This window comes from Leopardus geoffroyi, chromosome E3 (genome assembly GCF_018350155.1).
Source record: "Leopardus geoffroyi isolate Oge1 chromosome E3, O.geoffroyi_Oge1_pat1.0, whole genome shotgun sequence".
Lineage (NCBI taxonomy): Eukaryota > Metazoa > Chordata > Mammalia > Carnivora > Felidae > Leopardus > Leopardus geoffroyi.
Genome location: NC_059340.1, coordinates 24,141,960 through 24,160,540, shown reverse-complemented (window position 1 = coordinate 24,160,540; position 18,581 = coordinate 24,141,960). Strand labels below are relative to the sequence as shown.

General features: G+C 46.9%; 1 protein-coding gene across 4 annotated transcripts in view; it reads left to right on the top strand.

The window, feature by feature from the left end:
- Positions 1-18,581, top strand: part of OTOA (otoancorin) — a 76,258-nt gene that overhangs the window by 23,389 nt on the left and 34,288 nt on the right. For all 4 annotated transcript variants that reach the window (XM_045460738.1, XM_045460740.1, XM_045460741.1 and 1 more), the window contains 8 exons: positions 2,059-2,159; positions 4,026-4,165; positions 6,175-6,298; positions 9,100-9,315; positions 12,045-12,212; positions 12,991-13,131; positions 17,283-17,341; positions 17,812-17,929. In XM_045460738.1, coding sequence (XP_045316694.1) covers positions 2,059-2,159; positions 4,026-4,165; positions 6,175-6,298; positions 9,100-9,315; positions 12,045-12,212; positions 12,991-13,131; positions 17,283-17,341; positions 17,812-17,929 — 1,067 coding nt within the window. The remainder of the gene's footprint in view (positions 1-2,058; positions 2,160-4,025; positions 4,166-6,174; positions 6,299-9,099; positions 9,316-12,044; positions 12,213-12,990; positions 13,132-17,282; positions 17,342-17,811; positions 17,930-18,581) is intronic.

The following is an 18,581-nucleotide window of genomic DNA, read 5'->3' as shown; positions in this document are numbered from 1 at the left end:
GGGCCAGATTTGACCTGTGGGCTGTAGTTTGCCAGCCTCTGAACTAAGAAATCAGAGTTGACATCCGAATTGAGACCAAAATGAGACATGGAATCAGTCAGGTGAGGCACTGGAGGAAGGGCATGGCAGGCAGGGGAACCAGCAAATACAGAGGCCCTGAGCCAGGAATGAGCTTTGCGATTTGGAGAAACGTAAAGGAAGCCTGTGGGGTTGGAGTGTGCTGAGGGCCAATCAATCCTTTTCCTGGAATTAAGCTCTGAGATTTGTATATAAGGAACATTCAACAACAGAATAATCAATGTCTTCAGTGCGTAGCAGAATTCCCTCTGCCTGATGCGTAATTACGGCCTCTAAATCTCACACTGTGTAACCCTAAGACAGCCACTCAACTCTAGACTTCCAGAATCCTTATTGCCAAAATTTAGAGACAGACTTTCTTCTAAAATTCCTCGACGTTGTTTCATTATTATACTAAAGTGAATTAAAACAAATTCTGTTTAGACTTTAAGCTTTTTATTTTTCATGAAGTTCCTTGAGGTACCTGGAAATACTTTGAGTGTTAAAAATACTCAAAGTATTTGAGGGGGCACCTGGGTGGCTCAGTCGGTTAAGTGTCTGACTCTTGGTTTTGGCTCAGGTCATGGTCTCATGGTGCATGAGTTTGGGCCCTACATCAGGCTCTGTGCTGACAGTGCAGAGCCTGCTTGGGATTCTCCCTCTCTACCCGTCCCCTGCGAGCTCTCTCTCTCTCTCAAAATAAATAAATAAACTTAAAAAAAAAAAAAAAAGTCTGCCTCTAAAAAAAGAAAATCCAATCTTGGAGATCCCTGGACTTCAGAAATACAGTTTATGCTTTATAATTAATTTAAAATTAACAACTCACCTTGGTTCTTGATGAATTTAGTGGTTCCCCCCTCTCCCAAACTCTCTAGTCTTCTGGGACCACCCTTCTAATAACCAATTCAGATGTCCAGAGTCTTTATCTCATCTAGGGAATCCTAGGGTGTTTACCTGTGCTCACCCCAACAGCTCTGATTCCTGGGTTCGGGAGACACCCTGTTGTTCTTGTGACCCAGCCCAAGCAGCGGCCGACTTCACCATCTCATCTGGGCATGTGAGTCATTGCCCATGGCTTTTCGCAACAGCTCTTGGTAATGGACTCACTGTGCCTTGAAAATGCTCCCCTGCTTCTTCCATTTCTCCGAAGTGCCACCAACACAATGTTGTTGTGTGTAAAAATCTTTTACTGGAGGATTAGAGGTAATGGGGGCCAATTCTAGCTTAGTGAAACTTGAAGTCCAGATAGATCCTGAACATGATTGTTCTTGAAGTCCCACTAACATCCCACTGATGAGCAATTTCAAATGCCTGAACAGAGTGACAGAGGGAGTCTTCCGGGATTTCAGAGGGAGAAATTACTGATGACTGAGGAGACAAGACAAGGTGTTAAGAAAGAGGAAATGTTTGGGGTCGTTTTTGAAGGTAGGATTTCAGAGCGGAAGAGGTAGGGCAGAGGCATTCTGGCTGATAAGAAGGGCACACGTGAGAGAAGATTTGGAGAACGTTTGGGGTGCATGTGAGGAAGGAGAAGTAGTTGGTTTGGCTCAAGTACAGGAACCTGGTGCTAATCAATATGGCTGAATAATGATTGTTACCGGTAGTAAGAAAAGAGAGTCAAATATATTTCAAGTTGTGAGACTATTTAGTAACTAAGTGAACTGGAAGAAAAGCTTATTTTGTGACCTTAACTATTAAGAAATAATCTGCATTTTTAATAAGTTCCCAGGTGATGCTGGTGCTATTGGTCTGGGGACCACACTGCTGACTTACAAACAAAGCCTCAGATGGTTGGCATCTGTGATTTGCCTGTGTGCAGCATAGCATCTCATAGGTAGGAGGCGCTTCATGAATGGTTATTGAATGAATTAATGAACACAGGAAGGAGGTCCTGACATCAAAGATACTTTTGACTATCACATACCAGTGCAAAAGCTTTTATTTGTTTATTTATTTACTGAATTATTTGTTTATCATATTTCTTCATTTTATTTTTTGCAGATGACTCTGTTTCATGGGTCAGTGCAGAAAACTTATGGATTTTGGGCAGATATATGGTTCACCTATCATTTGAAGAAATTACGAAAATTAGTCCTGTAGAAGTAAGTTGGAAAAGTACATTTACATGTCCCCATCACCAAGCCATCTGGGGAGAGGTGTATTCTAAACCTGTCATGTTTAGCCAGCTAGTTCAGGTGCCCTGGAAGATTGGGTACCCACCTCAGCCAATATATCTTGAGCCTCTAGAGAAAACTCTCATGTGGTTGGTCGTCAGATTGTGTTTAGTGCAGAAGGGCCAAGAAAAGAATTGCAGACAACCAAGATAGCTCTGATGTGAACAAACATGGTATAAAGAAAATGTTGGCTGTGAACCAAAAGTCATTTTAGGGTATTTAAAGGCCAAGGACGACAGCTACAGAGTTTCCAGTTCTTGGAAGCATGAACTCGAATCAAATGAAACACAGATTACTAGCAACTTCTATTTATAGCTACTTCTACTGATTGCTACTTCAGCATGAGCAATGATTGGATTTTAACTATAGGCTTTACAGTTGAGAAATGTGTAAGTTCTAAGGTTACTTAACTCACTGGTCAGCCTGTCTCTGTCTTCCTGATGTTAACCCAATGACACTAAAACCCCTGGGCATCATGATTCTGGAAAGCAGTCTCCAAAACACGCTGCCAACAGAGAGGCATTCATAAAGACTTTGGGGCTTGCCTCCAGTTTTTATCTTGTGTGCCTTGACTTTCTTCTGGCCAGTGAGAGAAGTGTTTGTATCAGATGGCTGGCTTGTTCAAGGGCCAATTGACCCAATGATGTCTGGTTATTAGGCAACTGGAGGCAGAGCCAGGTTTTTCTTTTCAAAAATTTTTGAAAAATTTTTTAACTGCAGTATGGTTGACATATGTAGGTTCCTCTTTTTACCTAGGAGGCTGAGAATACTTCACATAAATTTATATTTATTTATTTACTTATTTGTTTATTATTTTTGAGAGAGAGACACAGAGTGTGAGCAGGGAAGGGCAGAGAGAGAGGGAGACACAGAATCTGAAGCAGGCTCCAGGCTTGGAGCTGTCAGCACGGAGCCCGACGTGGGGCTCAAACCCACGAACTGTGAGATCGTGACTGGAGCTGAAATTGAACGCTCAACCAACTGAGCCACCCAGGTGCCCCTAACTTTCAATTTATAATCCTCAGTTATAAAATGGATTAAACCTCGCTTTTACTCTCCCAATATTGAGTGAATCTCCAGAAGTTAGATAGAGATTAAATTTTTATGGAAGCTGGGCCCCTGGGGAGGAATTTCTAAGATCAAGAGGCCATTTGCAACTTTTCTTCATCATCTAAAAGTGTAGAGAAGAGAGGCAAAGCCACAGAGGACCATCATGAAGGGGGAATTTATCTGAAGAAAGAGTAGAATCCTCAAGGGAGAGACAACTTTATAAGCACAGAGTAGCAGTGCATAGAAAGATAAGAGACTTCATCCTGACACCCTTGGACACATAGGCAGAAAATGAACAAGAACAGAAAGAATCTGAATGGTATACGTAATAAAGTTGAATCTATTTATCTATATCTTTCTATATATTTGTTTCTTACCGTGGGAACACACACTCTTTTTCATCGCCTGAGGCCCATTTGTAAACTCATCTACTTAAAAAAAAACCTGATTCCCCAAAGTGAAACATTTGTGGACCACATTCTCTGACCTCCATATAACAAATCTACAAATAAGGGTGCAAATAGTAGCTTTCAAAGAGTTCAACTGCTCCGATATTAAAATATAATACTTTCCTAAGTAGCATTTGGGTTGAAGAGGAAACCAAAACAGTTGTTACAGACTGTTGAGAAATCAATGACCATAGGAACTGGGCATCTCGGAATCTCTGAGATGGGGTGCAGCGCGGACCACAAGGGTGGGGCTGTTTGGGGTCACGTCAACCCCCTTCCTGTCCTTGTCTACCAGATTGGGCTGTTTATCAGCTATGACAATGCCACCAAGCAGCTGGACACAGTTTATGACATCACCCCTGACCTGGCCCAGGCGTTTCTGGAGAGGATCAGCTCCTCCAGCTTTGACATGAGGAATACCTCCACCATCCACAGGCAAGGGGTGGGGGCTCTGGGTCCTTGCAGCTCTTTCCCAAGATGTGATCTAAGCACCAGCTTCCTCTGAGCAGCAGAAGACCCTGGGAGGGAAGGGAGGTGGCTGGTCTATCTCTTTATATAGCCCCATGTCTTTGTGCATGTGACGGGAGGCGTTTCCCCAAAGAAACACCCTTTGAAAGGGTTGGGAGGTGGGGCGAGGTAGAACAAATGCTTTCTGAGCATCTCCTGTGCCAGGCGTTTAATGCAACCTTATCAAGTGCTGAGATTCCAGCTGTGGGCGTAGAAATAGAATATTTTAAATACTCAGTACTTGGTCTATTCCAAGGTAAACGTGTGGTTTCCATTAGGGTGGGTAAAGTATTAGAAATAGCTTTTGGCTCCCCATATTTGTGAACCTCTTGTTATCCAGCTTCTCGGGTGGGGAGTCCACAGATGATGTCGGCTCTAGAATTTAGTGATTGTAACATGATCCTCCGGGAATGCTTTCCAGCAGAAGCAGGCCTGGAGCTATGTACTTGGTGACCCCAGAAAGGGTTTGAATGTTAGCCAGAGGGAGCATGCAGTGGGGAGTGCTGTTCAACCATCTCTCCATCTCTCAGGGGCACATGTCACAGTGCTTCCCCTGACATCACTGTACTATGTTAAATTTTATCAGAGTCGCTTATAGGGAATGTTCTTATATGAAACTATTACACCTTCTTCCCCCATCCTGACTAATTTTTACCCATTAGCTTGGGTCCCCTTTTTAGGGGTACACAAAAATAGCTTACTGGTTAAGAACATGGGACCTGGAGCCAGACCTCCTGGGTGTAATTCTGGCTCTGCCACTTTCGAGTTGCGTGATTTGGGCTGTGTTACTTTACCTCTCTGTGCCTCCACTTCCCCATCTGTAAAATGGGAGATAATAACCTGCCTCCCTTTTCAAGGTCCTTGTAAGGCTCATGCACACCTGACACATAGTAAGTGCTCAGGATAGTAGTTCTTCAGCCTTCACTTCCCTTGAGTATTCTTTTCTCATCCGACACATTTTCAAATCCTTCCTGACCCGGTTGCTCTTCTGTGGACATGTCTGAGCATGTCGTTGTCTTTCTCAGAGGGTGGATCCAGGTTGAGCATGGTCAACCAGGTGGTCCAGCCATGCTGAATTGAATAGATTTCATACTAACTCTAAGAGCATCCATTAATGAATCAGTGCCTGGTGTCTACTGGGAAGGATGCTAATCAATTGGTATGGCTCTTCCCATTGAACTCTCACAGTACTCCTGATGCCTACATTCATCATATTTATTGTGATGTGCTGTGATGAACAAAGCCAACTTCCCTTTTCTTAAAGGCTCAGAGAGACAGGTCCACCCTGTACAGTAGTGCACCATGTGCACTGTTCAACTGTGCAGCAGCCTTGCAGAGAAGTTAAGTAATTTGTTGGATCAAACATCCCATACAGCCGCGCTTCAAACTCTTGTTGGCCTAAATCTATGCTCTTAACCACAAAATACAGCACCCCCAGCTAGACCAGGGTTCACATCCCACTTCCGCCCTTACATTGTTATGCTTCCTTTTTCTTTCCTTTCTGGCGGTGTAGGTCATAAACCATCTTGGAAATACATCTGCCTCAGAGAATCCCTCAGGGTGGACAAACCCTTTATCTCCATGTGGAAAATGGGGAGTTTTCTGTGGCTAACTCAGGACCACACTTTCCTTGTGCCCCTTACTGCCGCGGGAAGAGAGAGCATAGTTGGACGGGTCTCGATTTAAGTCCTGGGGCCACGTCTAGTCTTGGGCCAGTCACTTGACCATGCTGAGTCTGTCTGCCTTTCTGTGAAATGGGGCTCAGAGCCTCTGCCTTGTAGGGTTGCTGTGATGGGGTAATCCGGGTACAGGGTTCAGCACAGTCCCTGGCATGTGATAGCTGCTCTGACCGTGACTCTTGGCTCTGTGTGGGAGGGGGCTGTGGTTGTGACCCCCAGCTCTGAGCCCCCTGCCAGCACCCTTATCTTCCCACACAGGCTGGGGCTGCTGGTCTGTTTCTACCATGACCTGGATTTGCTGGACGCCGCGGTGGCTCAAGTCCTCCTTCACCAGATGATCAAGTGCAGCCATCTGAGGGGCTTCCAGGCTGGGGTTCAGAAGGTGCGGATGGGGCACAGGGCCCTGGGGAAATGGCCAGAGAATTGGGGAGCACAGTCCTGCCTGGCCTTTGAGAGAAAATATGTGGGGTTAATTGGGATCTGGGTCCACCCACAGCAGATCCCATCCCAAATCCTGGGATGAGCTTCAACAGTATCGGGGAAAACCCAGAATAGATCAGAATTCAGAGTGGCCACCTCGAGCTTAACTGTGCATAAGGATCGCCTGGGGATCCTAAATGTGGCTTGTGATTCAGTGGGTCTGAGTGGAGCCCTAAGTGGAGGGAGACTGCACGTCTAACAAGCTTCCAGGCGATGCTGAAGCAGCTGGTCCGGTGACCGTGCTTGGAAGAGCAAGGAGATAAAAGCAAGGTTCTCAAACCTGGCTCTGCATTAGCACTCGGCCAGCTCCGTCCCTGGAGATTCTCCAGGTACTGGTCAGAGGTGTGGCCTGGGAATGGTATGTTTTAAAAGTTCCTCACATGATTCTAGTGCAGCCTTGTTTGAGATGCCCGGATTAGAGTGTATTTGTTGAGTTCCTAGACCAAAGCTCTGCACAAACTGACACAGGCTGTTTCTCATGTACTCTCTCCCTCCATCTCTCCTTCCTTCCTTAAAGTCTCAATTCTGCCCTGCTTCTCTCACTTTTTTGGCCCTTCTCATTTTTTTTTTTTTAATGGAAAAGATGACGTGAGAACAACATTAAAGAAAAGGTTGATAAAATCATCGATAATTCCACAGCAGGTTTTCACATGTAACTATAAAATCCCCAATCCCATTTGACATTTGGCAACAGTCATCATTATCTTGATCAGAGCATATTTTTAAAATTAATTAATTAGTTTTTTTAATCTTTATTTTTGAGAGAGAGAGACACACACACAGAGTGCGAGTGGGGGAGGGGCAGAGACAGAGGGAAACACAGAATCCGAAATAGGCTTCAGGCTCTGAGCTGTCAGCACAAAGCCCCATGCGGGGCTGGAACTCACGAACCGCGAGATCATAACCTGAGCCGAAGCCAGACACTTAACTGACTGAGCCACCCAGGTGCCCCTTTAATTTATTTTTTTAATGTTTGTTTATTTTTGAGAGAGAGAGAGAGAGAGAAGAGAGAATGAGCGGGGGAGGGGCAGAGAGAGAGGGAGACACAGAATCCGAAGCAGGCTCCAGGCTCTGAGCTGTCAGCACAGAACCTGACGTGGGGCTCGAACCCACGAGCCGTGAGATCATGATCTGAGCTGAAGTCAGACGCTTAACCGACTGAAACACCCAGGTGCCTCACATATTTTTATTTCAAAGGAAAAGAATCCCTCCCAAGCAAGCTCAAAGCAAAATAAAAGGAATGTATTTCAAGGCCACAGGTTGCATGTGTAGCCATGGCTGCACAAAAAGAAAGTCCGAGCAAATGAAGATAGCGGTGTCCCTTTGGGATCACCGAGCTCAGTACTTCTCAAACCAGAGCGTGCATCAGAGTCACCTGGAGGACTTGTTAAAATACAGGTTGCTGGGCTTCTTGCCCAGGGTCTCTGGTTCAGGAGGGCGGGAGTAGGGCCTAAGAATCTGCATTTCTAGCAAGCATCCAGGTGACACTGCTCATCAAGGACCACAGGGCTTTGAGAAGCGCTGCTCTACCACATGTAGACTGGGAAGCTGAATCCTGCGGAAGGACAGCTGCGGAATTGGAGAACCCAGGGGCTGTGACAGCTGTTTCTTTCACTTTGCTCTGCTGCCCCCAAGTGGCCATTTCAGTATTGCCTGGTGCACTTGTCTGTGATGAATATATTCCTACAACTTCAGGTGTTAAAACATGAACGGTTCTTTTTTCTTTTTTTTTTTGGTACAGAGCTCATGTTACAATAGATAATTTTATCACCTTTACTGGAAGCAGTTACTGTATCACTAAACAGGTATATTATAATAAAATAATTGTTAAGGATATCCCAGAAATGTGAAAACATGTATAAAAATAGTTTTCAGTAAAAGGCATAGAACATTGCACTTCCATTCATATTACAACTGTGTGAAAACTATATGCTGTAGTTTACTTATAATGCATATATTTATAAAGGCGTCAGAAATCTTAGACACAAACATGCCCCATTACTTTAATTAATCATAGTTATTTTTATGAGGTAGGATTTTTAGGAGACTTACTTTCTTGTTACTGTTGAGAATTATTTTTACGTGGATTACATAACATGAAAAACACCATGGATATTTCATGAAAGAATAACAGATGTGTATGGATGCAGGGTTCAAGGTCACAGAAAGAAAATAGATGCTATGAGAGTGTGGTGGAATTATGGATAAAGTGAACAAAATTTCCTTCTGCCATGTGTTAAGTTTGATTTAATAGCAAATTAATATTTATTTTTTTTTCAACGTTTATTTATTTTTGGGACAGAGAGAGACAGAGCATGAACGGGGGAGGGGCAGAGAGAGAGGGAGACACAGAATCGGAAACAGGCTCCAGGCTCCGAGCCATCAGCCCAGAGCCTGACGCGGGGCTCGAACTCCCGGACCGCGAGATCGTGACCTGGCTGAAGTCGGACGCTTAAGCCACCCAGGCGCCCCGCAAATTAATATTTAAATGAAGCACAAAGTGAATTTGCGGCATGTTAAGGTCAAGGCCAGAGGAGGTGGTGTTCTCAGTGGGCGACTCATTGTCTGGCCAGGGCTTGACGACAGGGTGGAGGGGGTGGGAAGGTAGGGTGGTGGTGGTGTTGTGACAACCCCAGGGTGTAGGCAGAGGGAGCCACTGTCCTGCTTGTTATCGAGCCTCATTTCAGCCTGCTTCCCTTCTAGCTCAAAGCCAACCTCCTGGACATTGCCACAGAGAACCAGACCCTCAATGAGACTCTGGGCTCTTTGTCGGATGCGGTTGTGGGCTTGACCCACAGTCAGCTGGAATCCCTCTCCCCCGAGGCTGTGCATGGCGCCATCTCAACTCTCAACCAGGTCTCAGGCTGGGCCAAGAGCCAGGTCATCATCTTGTCTGCCAAATACTTGGCCCATGAGAAGGTCAGTTGGAGCTTTGAACTCTTTTTTAATGCTCTGAGACCCAAGGGCCAGTGATACACAGGGAGGGTGGCCAATCGGTAAGAAAATAGTGCCGAGGGGGACTTGCTCTGCCATTTACTAGCTGTGGGACACTGGACGATTGGCTTAAATTCTCTTTGCCTCAGTTTCCCTGTTTGTAAGATGGGGATAACAGTAGCACCTCTGCAGCAGGATGGCTGTAAGGATTCTGAGTCCGTACACAGGAAGGGGTTGGAACATGTGACCTTGAGTATGAGCTCAGGGAGTAGTAGTAGCTACTGTTGTGCTGTTTGCAAAGCGTGGGATCCATCCCAGGATTTCCTTGCTTGTTGTTGAGGCTGCGAACACATCCCTCATCTTGAGATGAGAGATAATGCTATTTTATTCATCTTGGGCTGCAGGGAGGGAATTGTCTTCAGAGGGGATTTTGCTTGGGGGGGACAGGATCCTTTAGTCACGCTCTAGATGCTCCTGGGGTGGGAAATGAATCTTTTTCCTGGGGAAGCCGTCTCTCTGCCCTGCGCTTGGTAGAAGGGGCTCCAGAGACCTGAGCCCCTAAACATTTTGGTGTCCTGCTTTTTCTGTCTCATAGCCATGTCCCAGGATGCAACTAGTTCATGAGGATTGGATCGGGACCAATTCCAAAATGACAACAGTTACAAATATTCATTAAGTACTTACTGTGTGCCAGGTTCGGGTCTAAGTGAGTTAGTTGTTCAGTGTTTCCAACAACTCTGTGAAGTCAGGAGTGTGTTATGACCTTCATTTTCCATATCGTTCATGAGAGGCACAGAATGTATAAGGGAATTGCCAAGGTCACATAAAGGGACACAGGATGTCTGGCTTCAGAGTCCACTCGCTTAACTCCCGTGCTAACTACCTCCAGCATGGCACCATGACCGTTGTCTGCCCATTGTTACTTTCTGACTCAAGGCCAAGGCTAGCCCATTCTTCTTGTGCCCTCTAGCCTCATGGCATCTTTAGTTTGACATCTTTGCAGCCCTTCTCTGTTTTGACTAGGGCCACCTGAGTCTATCTGGACAGTTCTCTGTGAATGTGATTTTAGGGAGCTGAGGGAGACTGTCTTGTTCCTCCCAACCCTGGACAAAGTGGCTTGTCTTTTTCCTAGTGTCCATCTCTTCCTACAGAGAGGTCAGGCCACTTACGAAGAAGCCAAGAGCTCGAAAGGTCTTGCTTTCCTTGAGGACAGTAGAGACTATCCATTCTACAGAGCATAACAGGGAAACCATTCAACTGGCTTTTTTGTAGACCTAAGGAATGAGTGTCCCTGTTTGTATGGAAAACCATCTGGCATCTTTACTCTAAAGGAGGGAGAAAAAACAAGCATAGTTTCTGATGGGGCAGACAGCTACAATCCTATTTGTCATAAAATATCAGACCCAGATCCTGAAACATTTCTTTTTTTTTTTTTTAATTTTTTAAATGTTTATTTATTTTTTGAGAGAGAGTAGGGGGAGGGGCAGAGAGAGAGGGAGACACAGAATCCAAAGCAGGCTCCAGGCTCTGAGCTGTCAGCACAGAGCCCAACGCGGGGCTCGAACCCACGGACCGTGAGATCATGACCTGAGCTGAAGTCAGACACTTAACCTACTGAGCCACCAGGCGCCCCCCCCCCCAAAACATTTCTTTATTTCAACTCAGAGCTTCTGCATGGAGATAGACGAACATGGGGCTTTGCTATGTCAGGTGACGTAATGAGAAAAATGGGTACAAGTGAGAGGGGCTGGGTAAACTGATAGCCCCACGACCCAACCTCAAGGGGCACCTGCTGGTCAGTTCTTGCCAATTGTTGCCAACATGGACCCAGTATTGCTTGGCACTCAGATTTTTTTAAAAATCAGACTCAAACCTGGATTTTAATGAAAATTTACCCAGTTAAAAAATTGTTTTAAGTTTATTTATTTATTTTGAGAGAGAGAAAGAGAGAGAGGAGAGAGAGAGGTGGGAAGGGGCAGAGAGAGAGAGAGAGAGAGAGAGAGAAACTTAAGTGGCTCCGTACCGTCAGTGGAGAGCCCAACTTGGGGCTCCAACTCATGAACCGAGGGATATGATCTGAGCCGAAATCAAGAGCTGAGTGCTTAACCAACTGAGCCACCCAGGTGCCTCCAAATTTCCTCAGTTTAAAAAAAAAATTTTTTAATGTTTATTTGTTTTTGAGAGAGAGAGAGAGTGAGACAGAGTGTGAGTGGGGGAGGGGCTGAGAGAGAGGGGGACACAGAATCTGAAGCGGGCTCCAGACTCCGAGCTGTCAGAGCCTGATGCAGGGCTTGAACTCACGAACCATGAGATCATGACCTGAGCCCGAAGTCGGGTGCTTAACCGACTGAGCCACCCAGGTGCCCCAGTTTCCTCAGTTTTTAAGTGTTGTCAGCCAGTTCAAATTAAACACACACACAAAAGCCTATTGCCTGCCCAGCTGTGGTGCACGGATCATCGCTTTCTGATATTTGTGCTGTGGCCTCGGACAGCAGGGTTCTTCCCCCGGCAGAGCACTTGCCTTCTGTGTTGTGTTTTGATATCCCCTCTCTTTTCTGATAGAAGGAAGGAAGGAAGGTCTGGGAGGGCAGCATGTGTCTGTTCACCGTGGTGCCCCGGTACCCATCCCAGATACCCAACATGCAGAGGGGCAAGTGTCGGCCAGGTGAGAAACTAGAACAGAACCTCACGCTCCTCGCGGCCCGTCTTGCCAGGTGCTGTCTTTCTACAACGTCAGCCAGATGGGCGTGCTGCTGGCTGGGGTTGGCACCCAGGCCTTCTACAGCATGGATCGCAGGGACCTCTTACAGGTCCTGAGAAGCACGATCTCCCTGCATGTGTCCGACTTGTCACCTGCCCAGCAGCAAGGCGTCCTCAGCAAGGTGAGAGAAAGACATCTCGTCCTCAGCCGTGTGGCTCACAGAGTATGTGGTTTTGGGGTGTTGTGAGTGGGCTATGACTTTGGGCTGTCGACTCAGGGCTGGGGTTAGCTCAGCCCTTGGCGAGGGAGCATTCTGAACCTAGATGATGCCTTCTCCTGGTGCCCACCTTTCCTCCTTTCCAGAAGGAGCTCCGTGGGTCACACCAAATTTCCTCCCAGACCCTGGTGCTTTCCTTCACCAGTTGACTCTGGAAGACTTTAGTTAAATTAGGTTTCTTGATATAATAATTTTTGCACGTTTTTCAAACCTAAAAATGAATCCTGAAGGCCCCAGAGTGCTTCTGAAAGCCCCTTCCATGATCCGAAGTCACACCTATATTCTCACTTGGCAGTGGGTCTTTGGGTATCCTGTTTTATCAGACCTGCTATGTCCAGTTACAAAATCTGTTAGGAGACCAAACTTAAGAAGCTTGGCTTAAAATATCAACACCTTGCCGAGAGCAATAGCACGTTTGGTTAAAATTGCATACGTTCCTGAATAAGACAGACTTGTGCTTGAATCTTTGAATCTTACTTATCAACTTCCAACCAATTATTTATGAAGCCTCAGTTTTCTTACCTGCAAAATGGGGTAAGGGAAGTCCCCCACCTCACAGGGTTGCTGAGCAGATATGCTGAATCTTATGGCCTGTGAATCACTGACACAGTCCCTGGGCCTTGTGCAAAGTTCAGTGCACCTTCTACGAGGTGGTCATTACGTTTATTCTCACTCTTGGCAGATGATCGAAGCAGGAGACACTGTCTCAGGCATTTTGGAAATACAGGGGGCTTTCTTCAAAGAAGTATCTCTCTTCAATTTACGGAGGGAACCCAGATTTAACACAACAGTCCTAAAGGAAAAGGAACTTCGGAGGAGTCAGGTATGACCACTAAGGATTCTGACACCGATTTGGATGTGTGTGTATGTATGTGTGTGTGTTGGGGGTTGGAGGCTCCCACACCAACAAGGAATTCTCCAACATAGCGGAGAATCGTGGGTGTTCCACAATTCAACTCCATTCTGACACTGTATACTGGCGATAGCATCAGATCCCACAGGGTAAGGGTTCAGTCCTGCAATACTATACCCCCTGCCCCTCAACTGCAAGTGCCAGTCACCAGTCTTGGCTGTTCCCTGTGCTTCTGACCTCCCAGTTGTAGATTGAAGGTTCCAGTGACCCTGCTGCCCCCACCTTGGTTTGATTAATTTGGTAGAGTGGCTCACAGAATTCAAACATGTTACTTACTAGCTCATCGGCTTATTATAAAAGGATATAACCCAGGAACAGCCAGATTGAAGAGATGCATTGGATAAGGTATATGGGGGAAAGGGTACAGGGCTTCCACGCCCTCTCCAGATGCGCCACCCTCCCAACACCTACGCATGTACACCAACTGAAAGCTCTCAGAACCTGGTGCTTTTGGATTTTTATGGAGACATTATTATGTAAGCATGGTTGATTAAAACGTTGGCCATTGATGATTGGTTCAACATCTAGCCCTTCTCCCCTCCCTGCGGGTTGGGGGTGGGACTGAAAGTTCCGACCCTCCAATCCCGTGTTTGGTTCTTTCTGCAACATCCCTCCTTCCTCAGGTGTTTTCCTGAAGTCATCATTCACATAACAAAAGACACCTTGATGGCTCTCCTCACTTAGGAAATTCCTAGGGTTTTAAGCTAAATGCAGTAGCGATGCCTGAGTGGCTCAGTTGGTTAAGCATCCAGCTTTGGCTCAGGTCGTGATTTCGTGGTTCATGGGTTTGAGCCCTGCATTGTTGGTCTCTGTGCTGACCGCTCAGCCTGCTTCAGATTCTTTATCTCCCTCTCTCTGCCCCTCCTCTGCTCGCAGCGGGAGCATTTCTCAAAATAAAAATAAAACATTAAAAAAAATGAAAAACCAAAACAAAACTAAATACAGTAGAACCTTGGGTTGTGAGTAACTTGTTCTGTGAGGGTCCTGCAAGATGAGCAAACATTTCTAATACATTTTAACTTGGTAAAAGAGCAATGTCTTATAATACAAGTAGCACGTGATGCTGAACGTCACATGATCACAACTGAGCCAGTGGTTCTTGAAATTCGCTTTGATATACAAGTGCTTTGGATTACAACCATGTTTCTGGAACAAATTATGCTCGCAAACTAAGACTTTTCAGTATATATTTTTTATTAGTAATAAGATGCCCAGATCACTCCTGAATTTTTTTTTTTTTAATTTTTTTTTTTTCAATTTTTGTATTTATTTTTGGGACAGAGAGAGACAGAGCATGAACGGGGGAGGGGCAGAGAGAGAGGGAGACACAGAATCGGAAACAGGCTCCAGGCTCTGAGCCATCAGCCCAGAGCCCGACGCGGGGCTCGAACTCACGGACCGCGAGATTGTGACCTGGCTGAAGTCGGACGCTTAACCGACTGCGCCACCCAGGCGCCCCACTCCTGAATTTTTGAGTCTGCCTTGTGGGAAAGGTCTGTTTAAGGTTAATTTGGTAAAAGAAATTTATTTCCGTGTAATTAAACTCAGGAGGCAAAACAGTGTAGTGTTAAGAAATTGGACAAGACCTGAGTGTGTATTTGGGTGTGGCTATCAGTTAATTTTGGGGTGCTCCTTCTCACTCGGCCTCAGTTTTCTCATGTGCGAAATGGGGATGATTTCATGAGAATCAGTGATGCAAGATGTATCTTTATACCACCGGGCACATGGCAGTGCACTCTAACTATTAGCGGTTATCACACGTATTATTAAGGGCTGCTGGTGCTGAGGCTGCTTGGGGAGGACTGTGCTTTGGAGGCTGAAGCCTCTTCGAGCTCTCTGGACTTTTATTCAATCAACTCTGTATTTTATCCACTCATCAAAAGTTGATGCCAGGAGCTGTTCACGTTGCTGGGGATGCAGCCGTGAACAAAGTAGACAAAACGGCCTGCCGTCCCAGAATTTCCATCCTGTGAAGGAGGGAGACAGACGAGATACAAGATTAGTGGCTAAAACCCAAGCTGTGCTAGATGATGATGCGTGCTAAGGAGAACCTAAATCAAAATGGGAAAGGGTAGACAGTGGGCTCTTTTGGTGGGGGTAGCTGGAGACAACCTCCCTGTGCTCAGAGAGGTTATGGGAGGGGCTGATCTTCAGGACCCCTAGGGACACCGTGAGGACTGCCTTCTACTGTGGGTGACATGAGGAGCTGTTGGGAGGGTTTGAGAAGGGTTGTTCTCCGACTTTCGTTTGCATCGAATCCCACAGCTGCTGCACGGGGACTGAATTGAGAGCAAGAGTGGAAGCAAGGGGACCAGTCAGGAGGCTGTTGTGTATTCCAGATAAGACAAGTGGCTTGGACTAGGTGGTGGCAACGCGGGTGGTAACCCGTGGTCGCATTCTGGACGCATTCTCAAAGGGCTGGGGGCGTCTCTCGCCACCCGTGTGTGTTCTCTCCATGTCATGGGCTGAACGGTGCCCCCGCCAAATATACGTCCACCCAAAACGTGTGCGTGGGAATGTGGCCTTATTTGGGAAGAAGAGTTTTTGCAGATTTAACTAAGGATCTCAAGATGAGACCAGTCTCAGTTATCTGAGCAGGCCCTAAATCCAGTGACAAGAGCCCTTATGAGAGGCGACAACCCGGATGCTAGAGAGATGCAGACAAAAGGGATTGGATGTGCATACAGAAGGCCATGTGAAGACGAAGGCAGAAACCCGAGTGATGTAGCCATAAGCCGGAACCGCTTGGAGCCACCAGAAGCTAGAAGAGGGGAGGAAGGATTCTCCCCTACAGCCTTTGGCAGGAGCTCAGCTCTGCTGACTCCTTGATTTCTGACTTCTGGCTTCCAGAACTCTGAACGAATGATTTCTATTGTTTTCAGCCACGAAGTTCATGGTAATTTGTTACTGCAGCCCTAGGAACTGCATGCATTCCCATGCAGGGTGGCTGGCCTTCTGTGGGTGGTTTGGGACTCCCAGGGGAGAGATCCATGAGAAGCTGTGTCACCTTGGTGACCTCGCCTTGGGGAAGTCACATAGCATCACTTTTGCTTTACTCTATCTGTGGAGGCAGTCACCCAGCCCTGCCCCCAGCTTCATGCAGAGAGGACAAAGATTCCACCTCTTGGTGGGATAGTGGTTCTGGAAGGTTCTAGAAGAGCATAATTTGTGGCCACTTTGGAAAACACATCCTGCCACAGATGTCTTCCAGCCATTTTTTCTCAGCAACCTCATTGATGGAGTGGCCGTTTCCTGTGATGGGGAAGACTGTGGGAGGGTCCCAGAACTTGATTCGGCCTGAGGAGATAACTGGGGCTACACACAGAGCTTCAGGAACTTACCTCCCTAGCTGTTCCTTTCTCCTGGGCCTGGCTGCCCTGTCACAGATGCCTCTGCCTAATGCTGGCTCACAATTTATTCTGTTTGGGGAATTACATTCAAAGTTCCAGAGTCTATAAAATAGATGAATGTCATACTTGATCGCATCTGCAAGTTAGGTGTTCTGTAAAATTACGTTCCTTAAAACAAACGGCTCCCCTGCCTGCTAGATATTGTTCTTCTAGAGTGCCCATCTGGGAGGGTTGGAGGGGAGTGAGTGCTGCAAGCAGGAGTTACTTTATTCATGGTACTTTCTAGACTGTCCTGGTCTATTCATCTGTCTCTTCCACTTTTACTTCCTGGGAGCTAGCAGGTGGGCATGGAAATAGGGGCTACAGAGGATGCTCACCTGGTCAGCGGCTTCGTAAAGCATAGAAAGTAAAGTTCCAGCCTGCCGTCTGGTGGCTTTGCCCCTCATTCCGGTCCTAGAGCATAGGGAGTCCCCGGGGTGTGGGAGCGTGGGTTCTGCAATTACTCTGACCCCAGTTCACATCCCAGCTCTACCACCTGGCAATTGTGCGGGCCTGGGTAGTAACACAGCCTGTTAAGCCTAAGCCTTCCCCATCTGGAAAATGGTATCATTGTGTGTCTTCCTCCAAGGGCCTCATGGTACTAGGCACACAGTGCTCAGCAGTGAGTAAGTGACTGCTCCATCCATGCTAGCAACCATTCTCTTCCCTCAGGCCTTGTTCCTGTTTGAGCTTCTGTCAAAGACAACCAGAAGGCCTGAGGAGCTGCTGAGGTACGCGGGTGTACTTGGTCTGGGGGCTGACAGGCCCTCTGGAGCCTGATGTCTCAGGAGGGAAAGTGGGCTGTCTGCAGCCTGTGTCCCATCAGACCTGCCTTCTCTAGTCCTTTCCTCTCTCTCCCCAACCCCTTCCTTTTTTTCTCCTTGAGAGAGGGAGAGAGTGCACATGTGCAAGCATGCACACGAGCAGGGGAGGGGCAGAGGGAGAGGGAGAGGGAGAGAGAGAGGGAGAGGGGGAGAGAGAGACAGAGAGAGAAAGAGAGAGAGAGAGAGAGAGAGAGAGAGAGAGAGAGAGAATCCCAAGCAGGCTCCATGCTCAACGCAGAGACTGACTCGGGCTTGATCCCACGACCCTGGGATCATGACCTGAGCCAAAATCAAGAGTCACATGCTTAACTGACTGAGCCACTCAGGCACCCCAGCCCCACCCCCTCTTCTCCCGGGTCCCTTGTTTTGTTTTCCAGCACAGGGCAGCTGGTCAAAGGCGTGACGTGCTCGCACATTGATGCCATGAATGCGGACTCCTTTCTGGCCCATTTCCACTATTTTGAGAACAACCTCTCCCTGCTCTCACCGTACCAGGTACCGTCGTAGCACATTCATGCCTCTCGTTCTCTCTTCTTGCCCCAGTCGTGGGCCTTGATGGACTGTGGTGGCTTAAGATATTTGTGCCAAGATATATATTCCCATGCAGGTGATGACGTGGGGCCAAATACTGAGCCAGGTTTTTCTCCAGTTTCTCTTTTAAAAGCTCCAGATAACCCAACTCTGCAGCCAGAGCTTCAACAGATGGGTTATTCCATACTCAGATCTGAACCTTAAAATCCAGTGGTAGGGTATACCATTTCTCATATTCCTAATTATGTCCTCCTGAGACCGAAGGTCGTTCCCTCCTTCCCAGCCTTTCCACGGGTAACCTGGAATAGGAACAATACTCCAAGGAGAGTACTTTCCTTCTTCATTTAATGCTTCATTTTCCAAATGGCTAGGGAGGCTCGTTAACTCTTTGGGGAGACCAGAGGCAGACACTGACTTTTTAGTGGATCTAAGCAAGTAAAGATAGGCCTTGAGAACAGCATTTGGACTTGGAAGTGAGAACCGTCGATGATACGGGGTCCAGAGAGGGTGAGCGGGCAGATGTACAAGGCATCTTCCCACCTCAGGCCCGAGTGTTGCAGATCTGAATGAAAAGTTTCCAACCAACGAATTCTCTTCCCGAGAACCAGGAAGTAAG